Below are 16,157 nucleotides of genomic sequence, written 5' to 3' on the forward strand. Positions count from 1 at the left end.
AATTAGAATTTTTCAATCACTGCTAATTCCCTCTCCCCACTTCCCCACCCAAGTTTGTACCTTAAGCATTGAGAGGCATGTTTTGAATGCATGGAAAAGGCTAAACTATAATCATTGGCTGAAGTCTAATCCCTCCTGCAATCCCAATAAATGAAAACTAAATATCAGCAAATGGATGAATTTCGGAGAAACATCTGTGTTCCATTACAGAATCGCTGGCAACAATGGTGTTGACATACTCTGTGTTACCAGTTATTTCCTCTTGGATTTGCCGAGACTGGAGGATTCCTTCTCGTTTCTGAAATGGGGGTGGGGAAAGGGGTTGGGAGGAGAAGAGAAAACTATGCTTTAGAAAAATACAGAAACACTGATGAGCATTCCTGACATTGAGTAAGTTACTGGTGTTTAAGAAATGTACCCGAGATAAGATAATGCTGGAAGTGAAAGGAGGTCCTGATTTTCTGGGACTGGACTGAACCATTAGGACGCAAGTGCAATTAGTGTTTAGTCCAAACAAGTAGGCTGTTTCTTGGATGGTGAATCTTTCCTTTCTTTATTGGAAGACATTCTGCTGGAAGCAAACTGTTTGCCTCCTGGAGTAATCCACAATAAACCAAATGGAAATGAAGGCCAGGGTGTGTCTGCCCTCCAGCTGGGGCCACAGAGGGAAGCTGAGAAACACATTTAACTGGGGGGCTGGGTGGAGGAACTGAGGCCAACTCAGCGAATTCAGACTAGAGAGAGAGGGTTTTTTTTTTTTCCTTAACTGATAAGTATGGGAGCTTTTAAATAAGGAGTACAGTTGTCACTCAGGTAACTAAGCTTATTCTCTGAGACAAGGTTAAGTATGTTAGAAACTCATCCGTCCATCCATCCATCCGACCATCTGTCCATCCGTCCATCCGTCCATCCATCCATCATCTGTCCACCCTTTTCCCATCAACTTATCCTCTTTCTTGTTTAGTTCATTAATCAGTGCCTTCTGTGTACAAGGTCCTGTGCTGGAGTTAGAACAAATACTATGGAGTATATGATATAGTTTCTGCCCTTGAAGAGCTTAGAGTCAATCGGGGTAGATGAAGCAGACACCTGAATGGTTTCCCCAAAACAGTCCTGGTTTATTCCCCTGATGTCCCAGCATATTAGTAAGATTTGCATTCATCTCAAAAGTGTCATGAATAATAGATTACGTGGTCACCCTCTGCAGAAAGTCCTGAACGCAGGCCAGGAGCAAGCACTTTTAGCTAGAAATAGTCAGAGAAACCTTCCAAGTGGAGGGGGCGCTGGAGCTGGACACTGAGAAGGGGTTATTTCAATGGGAGGAATGGCCCCAGCCAAGAGGCAGAGGCAGGATACACAAATGTGTTCCAGAGGCCATCTGGGGGAGGGCAGCCGCCACCAGTTGGGGCAGCTCTGGGTGCCAGTTTGGAGGGTTTAAATAGCACTGTGTGGGCATGGGAGCAGATGAAGGAGGTAATGTTGGGGTGCAGGAAGACTTTCTGATGGGTGTGAGGTGGGAGATTCATCCTACTAGGTCCCTCTACCACCAGCACCAGACACCTGGAGGATGCTGTGACTGAGCAAGCATTGACAAAGCAAATGCACCCTCCTCAAGGCTGAGATGAGTGTGAAGAAGGAAGGAGCCTCTGAACATGGGTGGCTCACCTGAGCCCTGCCTTCTCGAGCCTCCTGCCCAAAGTTCCACAAACAGCCACAGAACCCAGCGTCCTTGCAAAATACTTTTACAGAAGAAAGGAAAAGCTGGATAAGGCCAAGAATCTATCTGGCTTAGATTAAGAATGGACTGATCAAAACAAAAAAAGGAGGTAAAAGAAAAAAAAAATCAATCATTTAAAGAGGACCAGGTGAAGATAAATCAGGACTTCTTTCCACATGCAGTTTCAACACAGGCAATGTTTTCATGTGGGGCTAATGGAATCTGTGTCCTTGTCCTGCACGGCCATTCAGAGATAAAACCTCACCTCCAACTTTATGCAAAATTAAATGCTTCTGCATAGAATGGAAAAGAAATCTGGGTTAAATAACCCCTCACACAGCATCCTGATTCACCTCCACCCATTATTTGTTCCCTAAAGAGTTCTCCCTGTGGTTCAGTCTGTGACTCACCACCAATTCTGAGTCTTGCTTCTGTGCCTGTTCAACTTGATAAAGCAGAAACACCCCATAAAACCTGACGTGCATTAATGCCATTTTATGGAACATGTCCTCTTTTCTCCCTCATGCTAACAAAACAGCCTACAGGAGAAATTAAACCGACAACAGCCTTCTGATGGCCTATAATTGAGCTCAAAATAAGGCAGGAGACAAGGCTTGCAATGACCACTGTTTCAAAACAGAAGCGCCCTCTCTCCTGCTCACATTTTCAGTCGTTGCTCAGTCTGTAGTAATTCCAACAGGCAGATTTTATTATTTCTGTTAGAGGCTGTTTATTTTAGCAGATAAGAAAAGTCTTAAGATGTTCGACAAATTTATGCACAAAGAACTGGACTGGATTTGTCACAAAAGAGAAGATGAAGGGCAATTTAAATAAAAGTATTTATCTCCTCTAGTGATAAGAGCGCTAGTATAAATGAATATAACAACAGTATGTTTACTTATGAAAATAATTTTTTAAAATTTCAATGTTAGTGATATATGGTCACTTTTAAAGTACTCTTCCATGAACTGTTCCAGGAACCATGATTAAAAAAAAAAAAAGACTATATTTTCCAGAGCAGTCTGAGGTTCACAGCAAAATTGAGAGGAAGGTACAGAGATTTCCTATATATTCCCTGCCCTGACATATACATGGCCTCACCCATTTTCAACATCCTACATCAGAATGATACACTTTTAACAACTGATGAGCTTATAATTGATAACGGTTGTCACTATCACCCAGAGTCTATATAGTTGACATTAGGGTTCACTCTTGGTGCTGTCCATTCTATCGGTTTTGACAAATGTACAGTGACATGTAACTAAAACTCTCTGTGCTCCCACCTATGGGGACCATGTTCACCTATTCATCCCTGCCTCCCTAATTGTACTTTTTAAAAACATAAAGAATTGTATTCACACATTACTGATTGGTAAAAATAACACGATAGAGATGACCTGGACTCACTTAGGAAGATGCTTGAACCAGAGTACTCTGAGTTGGCCACATATCCATAGCAGACACAAAATGCTTAGTGCCATGTTTGATACAACTGAAGAGCTCAATAACAAGGACAATTAGGATCTTTTGGCCAGTGGCAGTCAGTATCTGAGCCACACACGTTCCCATTTTCTATGAGCCCTCTCTGCTTCTTATTTGTAGTCCTACCTCCTCAGCAGGCAGGGCTGAGGTGTCATATTCCTGTTATACCTTCTTGATGCTTAGTGGAGTTAAGTACTCAGAGGTGTGGAAGAAACAGTCTTTCATTGGGGGATAACTGATCAGTCGATTCGGAGGACCATTTCCTCCTCTCCTCTTGTTGACAGCTGATCCCTGAAAGTTCAACTCAAAGGCCTTTTGTCTTGGAAACTGGCCTGATCTGATTGGGCGAAGTCTACCAGCCCTCAAGGCTTTTTCTCACCAAGGGATGGCAGAGCCACTGTTATCATTCCCTATTCCAGAGCCTGGATGGCCAGGGAGCTGCTTAGATGGAGCACTCTCCCTCGCTGCATGTTTATTTGGAAAAGAACAGAAACAAGCAAACAAAAGGATGACCTTTTGCTAAATGGGTATAAAGTTGGAAAATAAAATTGAATTTGGGTATTTAATGGGGTTAGGAGCAGAGTGAGATAGTCACAGGGAGAGAGCACACCCTCATTGTGGAAATTACACAGCCATATGTGAATGGAAATTCCATCCAACAATCTGGAAAAGATGACTTGAGATCCCAGCTGTGCTTCTGTGGGTGGGTGAAAAGTGGCAGTGCTTTCAATACAGACATGGCCAGTTAGGGTCTCTCTCAAACACATGCATATGTACACACACACTCCCTTATATGCACAGATATCTTTCTCCCCATACCTAAGTATCATTTGTTTAACCAAAATAGTATGGTTCTCCATGATTTGCAGGGCACCTGTACACTCCTGTACACACACACACACACACTTTCCTCCTGACCCCATGACACACAGCACACATACATACCACACACCCTCAACTACACGTTACACAGAAAACTTACAGACAAAAACACATAAACCATAGGCACATACCCCACACAAAGCTATCTATACACAAGCACATGCTCTTCCATCTTGTGTACACTTACCAGGGGAAGCCAACACACAACAGAAAGCTCACTCAGTGCCTCCCAATATACTGCACACCCAGGCTCACTCAGCCTTCATGCAGCCATCCTTCTAATGATCTACTCGACGCACCACAGGAACTCCACCTCCACGACTCTTTAAAGACACAGATGTTTGTAGTGTTATCTGTCTTACCTGGACCACAACCACTTGGATGGAAACATGATCTGGGAGTCGAATTGGTGCCCGGAAATACTGAGACAGAGCAACGAGCAGGTGTAAGATGGCCACCAGGCTCTTGGCATGAACAGCTGAAATGAAAGAAGATTGAAAAATTATAGTATCTTCTAGGTTCTAGGCAATATAAGCAGATGTTCAAAGTGTAGCAGTACCCCCACTGACAGAGTTTGGATATTTGTCCCTGCCCAAATCTCATGCTGAAATGTAATCCCCAGTGTTGGAGGTGGAGCCTGGTGGGAGGTATTTGGATGGTGGGGGTGGATCCCTCATGAATGGCTTAGTGCCATCCCCTCGGTGATAAGTACACTCGTGCTCTCACATGTGATTTGGTGGTTGAAAAGTATATGGCACCTTCCCACCGCCCACTCTCTCTCTTGCTCCTGCTTTTGGCATATTGAAGTGCCTGTTCCCACTTTGCCTTCTGCCATGAGTAACAGGTCCCTGAGGCCTCCCTAGAAGCCACGTAGATGCTGGCCAATTAAACCTCTTTTATTTATAAATTACCCAGCCTCACGCCTTTCTTAATGGCAATACATGAGCAGCCTAATATATCCACCCAATGTCCCTTTATACCATGCCTGAGGGTCAGGGGACACCTGTGGTCATCACAAGCCTCACTCTGGGCCCCCTCAAATCTTTCTTACTTTTGAAGCAGGGTCTTGCTCTGTTGCTTAGGCTGGAGTACAGTGGCACAATCCTAGCTCACTGCAGCCTTGAACTCCTAGGCTCAAGCAATCCTCCCGCCTTGGCCTTTGTGGAGTAGCTGGGACTACAGGGATGTGCCGCCATGCCTGGCCCCCTCAGTTCTTTGCCAGGTCCCATGGGGCTCCTTCTTGGGTCTATTATTGCCACATTTCCAATGTAGCACCTCTCTAATCCCAGGTTCCCATCAGGACCCTGACAACTGCTGAGTTCTGAGCTCAGATCAGCTCTCGCCCAGTCCCATGTCCCTGCCCACTCCACTCCAATCACCATAAGCATGTCTGCTCTGCACTCCTTCTCCCTTCCCACTTAACCATGAACTTTGGATTATCACTACTACGCTTGTCTCAAGATTGTACACAAAGCATGCCCTTAATAAATAAACTCTGAATCAGGAACACTAGGTCTCTTCCTTGGTTCAGGGTTTTAAGATCCTTGGAAGAAGGCATGAGAGAGACATTCAAAGGGCTATGTTACTTGCGTGAGTGTCACTATGGTCACTGTAGGCAATGCCCTTTAAGGAGCAGCTGGGATGGGATGTTACTGGGCCAGGGCGCTGCCAAAGCTGCTGAGTCATGTTAAAGTCAAGCCATTTACACCAGAGAAGGCTGGGTCACACTGGGTTGTAGTTTTCTCACTAGATGAGGAGAAAAAGACTCAGTGAGGTGCACAGAGGGTCAGGCAGACTGGAGCCTTTATAATCTACCATTTATTTACTGGCTACATGGCCTTGGGTAGGGTAGGCCACCGAAGGCCTCTGAGCCTTAATTTGCTCATATTTACAAATGGAGGTAACAGAACCTATGTGGACGTACAGGTTGTAATGATCTCCCCCCCCCGCAAAAAATGAAAAGAGTTACACTGGAGTGGATAGTCTTAATTTTTTTCCTATTTCAAAATATTCTTCAGAATAAAAATCTGCCATCTTTTCAATTAAAACAAATTCTAGCCACTGTTGAACATTTGTGCGCCCCTATCATTCCTGCCTCTCAACATGTCTCCTGGGAGTTTTCTCTCTGATGCTCCTGGAACACAGCACGTGCCCAAGGATGGCTGATATTTTTTTATTATACCTTATGTGAAATTACCTGGCACCTAGGCAACTAAAACATGCCAGCTTTCTTCCCTTTCTTTCTCATCAAAGGGAAGATTCACCAGATATTTTGCCTGCCTTCACAGTCCTACCAGCTTCACGGCTCTTCATTACAGGGGGCATTTAAGGGAATAACAAAAAAATGCCTATTTTGTGTACTTTGCATGCACTAGGCCCATTATTAAGATGTCATTCTGTCTTCCCTGGGATCAGTGAGTCTGCTTTAGCAGAAGCTTTGAGAAATCACCAAGAAAAGAGAATGATTCAGACATTCCTTTGTAACTCATTAGGGTTTCTTGTTATCACTGCTACTTCAAAGAAGGTTTTCTACTGATTATGAACAGCAGCTCACCATCACCACAAACAGAAGCTGAACTGCTCTGAACTCCTAGCCTTCCAGAAGGTTTCCATTTTGGGCTTTCGGGCCTTGTTAGCTAAGTTTTACCCAGACTTACAGCCTCAAACAAAGATCCTGATGTGGCACTGACCCACTGTGACCCACTGACATGGTGTGGTCACCATCAGAGGCCAATCCAGGTTTGCTCTAATGATCAGAACTACCGGCCCACTACCTGGCGTCAGTGAGGGTTGTAAGAACATTTGCTACCCCTCTCCCCTTTAATGGCAAAATATAATGCTAGAAAAGTTGTGATCAAACAAGTTGTTCTTATCCCCTGGTGACATTGTACACCATCTCCACTGTCTTGGTGAGCAACGCAGAGCTATATCGTAAGCATCATATAGACGTCAGACTCTTTAATGAATGCTCTATCCTCCTGGGATTTTTTCAGAAAGAAAGAGTCTATAGTCTCACACACATACATACTACACTACGTGTACTAAGATGTTACTGTGTAATATACTATAATTTTTTAAAACCCTGGAAAACACTATGTCCAATAACAAGAAGATGGATTAGATCAGCATTTTTCAAACTTTTAAATATTAAGCACAGAAATCCTTTGTTCTAGAAGCGGATAGTTAAAACTCATGAAAAAAGTACAACTGCTCTGGTTGAAGTGAGTATTCTGGAGTCCTAACTGCAGCCTACCCATGACTTCTTGTCTTCTCCTTGGTGATGCTAGAGTTTCTCCTTGCAAATCCCTAGTTTTGGACCAACCATAGTTGAAGAACCACTGCTTTAAGAAGTTATGGTATGTCCACATAATGAATAGTTTGCATGCATTGAAAATCATAGGTAAGACAGTATAGCTATATATATGTGTGTACGTGTATATATGTGTATATATCTATATACACGTGTATATGTGTGTAATATACATAGCTATAAATATACATTTATGGATATATGCATACATAAAAGCATATACAAATGTATGTATATCTACATATACACACACAAACGTGCTTGTGGCCAACATTTGGAAAGGAATGTATTTTAAAAAATGAAAATAGTTACGCTAGAGTGGAAAGATGTTTTTTTTTTGGCGGGGGGGATGGAGTTTTGCTCGTCGCCCAGGTTGGAGTGCAATGACTGGATCTCACCTTACTGCAACCAACTCCTCCTGGGTTCAAGTGATTCTCCCGACTCAGCCTCCCGAGTAGCTGGGATTATAGGTACGCGCCACCATGCCTGGCTAATTTTTGTGCTTTTAGTAGAGACAGAGTTTCACCATGTTGGCTAGGCTGGTCTCAAACTCCTGACCTCAGGTGATCTACCCACCTTGGCCTCCCAAAGTGCTGGGATTACAGGTGTGAGCCACTGTGCCCAGCCTGATAGTTTTTTTTTTTCCCCCTCTTTTTTCTTTTTTTTTGAGATGGAGTCTCATTCTGTCACCCAGGCTGGAGTGCACTGGCACAATCTTGGCTCACTGCAAGCTCCACCTCCTGGGTTCAAGTGAATCTCCTGCCTCGGTCTCCCGAGTAGCTGGGATTACAGATATGTGCCACCATGCTGGGCTAATTTTTGTATTTTTTAGTAGAGATGGGGTTTTGCCATTTGGCCAGGCTGGTCTCAAAGTCCTGACCTCAGGTGATCCACCCACCTTGGCCTTCCAAAGTGCTGGGATTACAGGTGTGAGCCACAGTGCCCAGCCTTTTTTCCTATTTTGAAATATTCTTTAGAATAAAAATATGCCATTTTTTCAATTAAAACAGTCTACCCACTGTTGAACATCTGTGCACCCTCATCATTGCTGCCTCTCAACACATCTCCTGGGAATTTTTTCCCTGGTGCTCAACAGAAGCTGAGGCCAACATGTGCCCGCAGTCAAGTCAGGAGGGCAACATATGGGATAAGAGCAAGCACCTAGGCCTCACTATGCAAGCCAGGAACCGCAGCTGCAAGGCTAAGTGTCACTCTAGGGCGGGAAAGCAGTATTTAAAACAAGGCTGTCGAGTTAGAAATAGTCTTCCAAACATGTCCTGTGGTGGAAACAGAAATTGGTGTAATTTTTCTGGAGGTAATTTAACATTATGTATTATGACCTTAAAAATGCTCCCACCCTTTGGCCCTAAAATACCACTCTTGGGTATTTATCCTAAAGAAGTAATTATGGCTACAAGCAGGGAGAATGCATCCAGCTGTATTAATATCAGTGGGAAAACGGAAAAAACAATCTAAAAATCCATTATCAGTTAAATAAATTGTGGTAGATCCATACAATGTCACATTATATGGTATTAAAAGTGACATATAGAAGAATATTTAATGATTTGTCAATATATACATCTTCCAAACAACATAAACAGGTTGATCTCATTTTTGTTAAAAGTTTTTTATATATACATATATAAAATATTATACACTACTTATTACACATGTGCAGACACACACAGAACTTGAACACAGCACCGTGTTCATGGTTCTTATCTCTAGGTGGGCAGTGAAAAGAAAAAAGCCCCTGCCCTCATGAAGGTTACCTATGAAACTATGACGCTTCTTAACCTCTCTTTCCCCCGATTTTCCCATCTGTAACATGGGAATAAAAGAATTCTTACTTCAGATGGGTGAGTGAAGATTACAAAGATTAAAATACATAAAGTGTTTAGAAGAGTACAAGACATACAATAAGCATAATAAATGTTAAATGTTAATATTTACATTTATTTTATCTGCACTTTGTAAATTTTCAATAATGAAAATTACTGTTGTGAATTAGAAAAAAAAAAAAAAGGAAGAAATCCCTAAAGCCCCAGATCAAGGACCTTGGTAACTCAGCAGCCTGTCCCTATCACCCTCATCCTAAGCGGAGAGGTGCCACAGTGTCCTCAGGTTTACATCCAGGGAAGGTAACTGAGACAGGAGGAGACAGAGCTTTTCCCCCAGGAGCTGTGCCTGCCACATTCCTTATGGAACGAGCCACTGTGACTTTGTAAACAAGCCCAGCTCTTCCAAAGCCCCAAGGCATGAAAGGGAGCTAGCCACCTAGATGAGATAATTATTCCCTCTGACCTAGTAATCCATCTCAGTTCTGGAAATCTATCTAAGGGGAGTAATTCTAGAGAAGCAAAAAGATGCACAAGCTAAGACATTCAGTTTGGTGCTATCTGATATTAGAAATAGTTAGGGGAACATCCTAAAAGGATAGGCATCAACATCAACCTAGGATTTAAGTTAACTATGGGATATCTACCCTATGAAATAGAAACAACTATCAAAAATTTTATCTACAAAGACCACGAGGGAATGTAGAAAATACGTGTGATGTAACATCAAGAGAAAAATAACAAAACACAAAAGTGTATTATGACTTGGGTGGGGCGCAGTGGCTCATGCCTGTAATCCTGGCACTTTGGGAGGCCAAGGCGGGTGGATCACCTGAGGTCAGGACTTTGAGACCAGCCTGACCATGGCGAATTCCAGTCTCTACTAAAAATACAAAAACTAGGTGGACGTACTGGGGTACCCCTGTAATCCCAGCTACTAAGGAGGCCGAGGCAGGAGAATGGCTTGAACCCGGAAGGCAGAGGTTGCAGTGAGCCGAGATCGTGCCACTTCACTTCAGCCTGGGCAACACAGTGAGCCTCTGTCTCAAAAAAAAAAAAAAAAAAAAAAAAAAAAAAAAAAAGTGATATTGACCTTGACAAGCAAAACATGATGCCGTGATGCTAACGAGTACAATGAAACAAGTAAATGAAAAACAAATGAAACAGTTAGATTAGCCATGCGTAATATGAGGTGATGATTTTTCTTTGTATCAATTATCCCTATAAGAAATTAAAGTAATCATAAACCAAACAAATCATTCAAAGCCACTGGCAGACAATGTCTTCATGTGGACCTTTAAAAGACGCCCTGTCTAGCGCCCAGGTGTGGTGTGGTGGCTCGGGCCTGTAATTCTGGCACTCTGGGGATGGCCGAGGCGGGGTTGGATTGCCTGAGCTCAGGGTTCGAGGCCTGCCTGGGGCACATGGCTGAAATCCACTCGCCTAGTAAAATACAAAAGAATTAGCTGCAGCCATGGCTGGCACACGCCTGTAATCCTAGCTTACTTGGGAAGGATGAGGCATGAGCAATCGCTTGACCTGGGAGGCGGAGGCTTGCAGCTGAGCCGAGGTCGCGCCACTGCCACTCCAGCCTGGGCGACAGAGAGACTCTCTACAAAAAAAAAAAAAAAAAAAAAAAAAAAAAAAATAATATATATATATAAAATAATAATAAAAGACTCTGTTCTTCTATCTCAGCCTTTCCCAGATTGGGTGCCATGATAAGTTAAATGATGTTTGACTTATTTTTTTGGAGGGGTACAGGGAGGTGGTCCATATTCAAAGGAGTGAGAGATAGGATCAAACCAAACTAAGCAGCAGTCTTCATTAGAGGACTTCTCTAATGTTTATGACTACTGTGGATTTTTAAAATGCAGACACATTTCTCAAACTAGTCATCAACCTCCCTGCACTGCCTTGTTCTCCCCCATTCACAATACTAGCATTCCTGGAACACAGGAAACAGCCCCTCTCCTTGATAGCATCTAGGGCCCAGAGCAGGCCTCCCCTCCTCCTGCCCTCAGGTGTCTCCCTCTGCGGGCAGAGAATGCCCTGTGCCCTGTTCCCAGCATCACACTCCTGTGCAAAGTAGCTCATCACGCTGTGCACAAAAATGTGTAATTATGTTGAGGAGGCACTTGGTGTCTCAGCCCCAATGTCAGATGTTAGAGACCTGCTGGAGAGATTGTGACTGGCAGTTACTGGGTTTCTAACTTTAGAGGTGAAGATTCCTTTTTCTTTCCCAAGTTTGAAAGGTTTTTTCTTTTTTTTTTTTTTCGTAGGGGCTGTTGATTTTAAGTTGTATAAGTTAGACGCAATAAAGCTAGTACTTAACCCCTTAATACCTGAAGGCAAAACACAGTCTAATCTAATCTTTTATTAATCTAAGTTCCTATTCTTATCTATTACAATAAACTTTGGAATCCAGTTGTTATTGCTAGATTCACCTAATCCCCTGATTAATTCTGATAGGGACTCATTAAGTCTGTATTAGACACCGGGCCTTTGAAGCAGCAAATGAACTAATAATTTATAAACTAATAATTATTATAAACTAATAATGTATGCTTTCTGAGGTCTCTGAGCTATGCTAGCTGTAAAAAGCTGAATTTTAACATCTTGTTCCAGTGCCTATGATCTCAGCCATATCTTTGCTCTTTCTAGAAAATGAAGGGGCATTAGAAAGGTGTGGGCTTTGCAATAGACAGAGCTGAATCCTTGCTCCCTGCTTCTCAGCTGTGTGGATGTGGGGACCTCAGCTTTCCAAGCCTCTCCAAGCAGCAGACAACAGCTTTCTCAAAAGGCTGTGCTGGGACTTAGAAGAAGTAGCTCAGTGAATGAGTTTCCTTCCCTTTGCCATTTCACATGAGGTTTCTATGGAAAGCCTTTTACAGAAGAGGAACGTGAGATTTTGACATTTTGTTATTTTCCCCCAAGGGTATGTACGGAACTTCTTCCAAGTTCTAAGGAAGCGGGGCATCTTGTTCAAAGATAAATGAGTTTGGCCCCCCTCCCCCGAAGCCTGCCAAGCTTATGGATGGCTTCTTGGGGAAGCCCCATGGCAGGGACCACAGGCATTGTTTAATGGTGCCCCTTTCCTTTGTTCAACTCACAATCCACATTCCACTTGATGCTTCTGGGAGGAAGTTTCAGGGTTTCATTGATCTTCTCCAGGACAGTCTGCAGTTTTTGCTTCTGAGCAATCTCTGACTGGGTGACCTCAGCCACATTTAGCTTCTCGCTCTCCAGTTTCTCTGAGGGTGACAAGGGAAAAGAGAACAGCTGTTATACTGGGCCCCGGACAACCCTACCGCATGCACTTACTCACTTATTCGGTCTCTCATGCACTCATGCATGCATGCACTCTCGCAACAATAGATACTGGATGCCTACCAGCAGAGGGACACTGCTGTCCCCTCATCACCTTATGGTGGCACCAGCAGCATCAGTACTGTAAGAGCCTGGTGATCATGACTTGAATCCCCAGATCCCAGGGGCATTTTACCTAGCCTGTCATATTTGAACTCTATCATTCTGGAGTTTTCTCCTTCTTTTCAATTCTACTTTCTCCAAGGACATCGCTGTGCTCCGACTGGAAAACCTTCTCTGTAGAGTGAGTCAAAGCATTTTGTACATTCCTGTAGTACAGTCTGTGTCACATCCAGTCATATTTATCTGTTTTAAGTACCTTCTTTCCTTTTAAACCCACCTGGAAGGTAACTTCCTTAATGTGTCATATTTAATCAATTCTAAGGCACATATTTTCCACACTTTAACATCCCTAAAGTCAGGTTGTGTCTTACTGGCATCCTACAATGGCTGCCAGCTAGGTGGAAGGTCTAAGAGTTATCATTGTTTCCATAGGCGTGAACTTGCTCATAGCTCTTCATAGTATGATTACTTACATGTCTCAATAAGCCTACATGAGCACCTTCAAAAAGTGTAAAATAAAAATTGTCAGCAACAAGAAAGCATTGAGTAATAGCTTAAAGTGATTTTCTCTTTCTGAGTGGTACTTATATAATGGTGTGTTTTAAAATCAATGGTTTTTTAACGCAATGATATAACACCTTAATACTTAAAGGAAAAACTCAGTCTAATCATTGTATTAATCTAAATTCATATTTTAATCTATTACAAAGAAAAAAACAACTTTGGACTCCTTAACAGGAAATTGGTTGTCTACCACTGGAACTCACTAATCGGTTCTAATTCATTTAAGATTGACAGAACTGCACACATTTAAAATATCTTTTCTAATTTTTAAGGGCTGCTATACAAACAAATTAAATTTTACTATGTATCAATATTTCTCCTAATGCTTACATTATTTATTTTTAAATAACTGTGGTTTATCTAAGCCAAATGCCCCTTGAGTCATTCTTTGAAGATAAAGTTGCCCAATGGAGAATTTATGCAGGTTCTGTGGATTTGTGAATTTTTTTTTAAGCACTTCAGTAGGATAATCTCAAGCTGTTCTTACCTGTGATGGCCTGAAATGTTTTCCTTAGTTGTTTCAAGCCATCTCTATCTCTAAAGTTCAGGGATTTAACAAGAATATATCTAAATGTCTTCTTACATCTTGAAGAGACCTTGTGTGTGCCTTATCCATTTTTAGGCTGAATTCTTATCTTGGATCCTCTCCTACTAAAAAAATGACAAGTTATTTTCTTTCACTTTTCCCATTATTTTGGATGATGTAATTGTCTCTATAGAAGCAAATTATTTTAATCTTACTTTGTAACTACAAGCATTGGATAGAGGCTGCCCAAAATGCTAGGTTAAGAACTTTCTGGTCTTGTCTTGGCTCAGAGGAAAAGATTGCAGGCAAAGATTACTGATGACTGTTGCGAGAGAGGGTTGGGTGGGGAGGAGAGGAGTGAGGAGGAGCCACTTATTTGCTAGCTCTGCTGTATTACATCATTGTCTATAAATTTTCATATTTAAAATCTGGCATTGAACAGATTTTCAGCTTAGGTCTCTGAGTCTGTTTTCTAGGTCAATAACTTTTTCTTGCACAGTTGTCTATTTCATCTTTATTTTTTTAAAAATGGTATGACATAAGAAATATACATCTTGTCTCCTTGATCCCCCTTCCTAGCACAGAGCTCCTAAAACCCTTGTAACTTTCTGAAAGATGATAGTGGCATCTTTTGTTATAATATTTGGGTTTTGTCCCCAGTTCCTGAAAAAGCTCTAAAATGATTAAGGTAAAAGGAACATCTTTCGTTTTTCATAACACGTCCCTTTCACCTACATCTGAGTTTATGATAATGAGGCAACTTTTGGAAAGCTCTGAGGATGGGGGAGCTGATTGCCAGGAGAACCAAGCGTATGATTAAAGGATTGGAACATTCAGCCTCATACCCCTGACCCATGAGAAAGGGGAGGGAAGCTGGAGGTCACCTATCAGTGGCCAGTGATTTAACCAATTATGCCTACTTAATGACAGTTCATAAAAACTCTGGCCGAAAATGTTCAGAGGACTTCCTGGTTGGTAAATATATGAAGGTGCTGGAGGGTTGTGCACATGAGAAGGCATGGAAGCGCTGTGCTTCTCCCACAAACCATGCCCTATGCATCTCTTCCTCTTGGCTGATTTTGAGTTTTATCTTTTATAATAGACTAGTAAACCTAAGTGCCTTCCTGAGTTCTGTGTGCCATTCTAGCAAATAATCATATCTGAGGAAGGGGTTTTGGAAACCCCTAATCTATTATAGCTAGTTGGTCAGAATTACGGGAGGTCTGAACTTGGCGAATGCCAACTGAAGTGGGGACACTCTTGTGGCACTGAGCCCTTAACCTGTGAGGGCTGTGCTAACTTTGGGCCAGTAGTATCAAAATTAAATTGTAGGACACCCTGTTGGTGTCCATAGAGAACTGGAAAATTGCTTAGTGTGGAAAACCCACACATTTGGTGTCAGAAGTGTTAGGAGTTTAGAGAAATGTGTTTTCCATTATTGGATTTCACACCTTACTTACTGAAGCATCCATTGCTTTTCTGTTTCCACTAATATATTTAACTACTCTATGATACTTGTAGTACATTCTTCCTAAGATTAAATTTTTTCCTTTTTTTTTTTTTGTTAGCATCTGGTATTTCTTTTTTAGGAGAAGCATATTTGTGGCTTTGTTTTGCGTTGCAAATGTTTTATGGAATGTAATTCTGCTTTACTTCTTTCCATTTTAGTCATTATGCTTTGGGTTTATCTTCCTGCTTTTAATTTTGGCTGTTGGATATTTTATTTTAGGCATTGATATTAAGTGGATTTGCATAAAAATATATCTCGAAGTAATTCTTATTGTGTGTATATTAATATTCTTTCTCTCCTTTTTTTTTCTTTTTTGAGATGGAGTCTCATTCTGTTGCCCAAGCTGGAGTGCACTGGCACAATCTCAGCTTACTGCAACCTCTGCCTCCCGGTTTCAAGGTATTCTCCTGTCTCAGCCTCCTGAGTAGCTGGGATTACAGGCATGCGCCACCACGCCCAGCTAATTTTTGTATTTTTAGTAGAGATGGGGTTTCACTATGTTGGTCAGGCTGGTCTTGAACTCCTGGACTCAAGAGATCCACCCACCTCGGTCTCCCAAAGTCCTGGGATTACAGGCATGAGCCACCACACCCGGACTTCTCTTTCTCTTTTAATAAAAATGAGATTATAGTGTATATATATTTTTGCTATTGGCTTTTTTCCACTCATATATATATCATAAGTCTTTTTAGGTCAATATATGAATATAACTCATTCTTTTTCAAAACTGCATATTGCATTATACGACTTATAACTTGACATACAGCCAGGTTTTAACCCACATTTTCCCTATTTGTAATAAAGTCGCAATAAACATCATGTGTGTGTGTATGTATTACTGTTTGATTACTGCTGGTAAACATGAAAGCTATTGCCTTATAGATTTTTTC

General features: G+C 42.0%; 1 protein-coding gene across 2 annotated transcripts in view; it reads right to left on the reverse strand.

Moving 5' to 3' along the window:
* PARVA (parvin alpha) overlaps positions 1–16,157 on the reverse strand; it is a 171,413-nt gene that overhangs the window by 26,809 nt on the left and 128,447 nt on the right. For both annotated transcript variants that reach the window (XM_017881581.1, XM_017881582.1), the window contains exons 5-7: positions 12,349–12,489; positions 4,447–4,562; positions 240–298 (exon numbers count right to left, since the gene is read on the reverse strand). In XM_017881581.1, coding sequence (XP_017737070.1) covers positions 240–298; positions 4,447–4,562; positions 12,349–12,489 — 316 coding nt within the window. The remainder of the gene's footprint in view (positions 1–239; positions 299–4,446; positions 4,563–12,348; positions 12,490–16,157) is intronic.

The sequence above is a fragment of the Rhinopithecus bieti genome, unplaced genomic scaffold, assembly GCF_001698545.2.
Source record: "Rhinopithecus bieti isolate Rb0 unplaced genomic scaffold, ASM169854v2 scaffold_11944, whole genome shotgun sequence".
In the NCBI taxonomy this organism is placed as follows: Eukaryota; Metazoa; Chordata; class Mammalia; order Primates; family Cercopithecidae; genus Rhinopithecus; species Rhinopithecus bieti.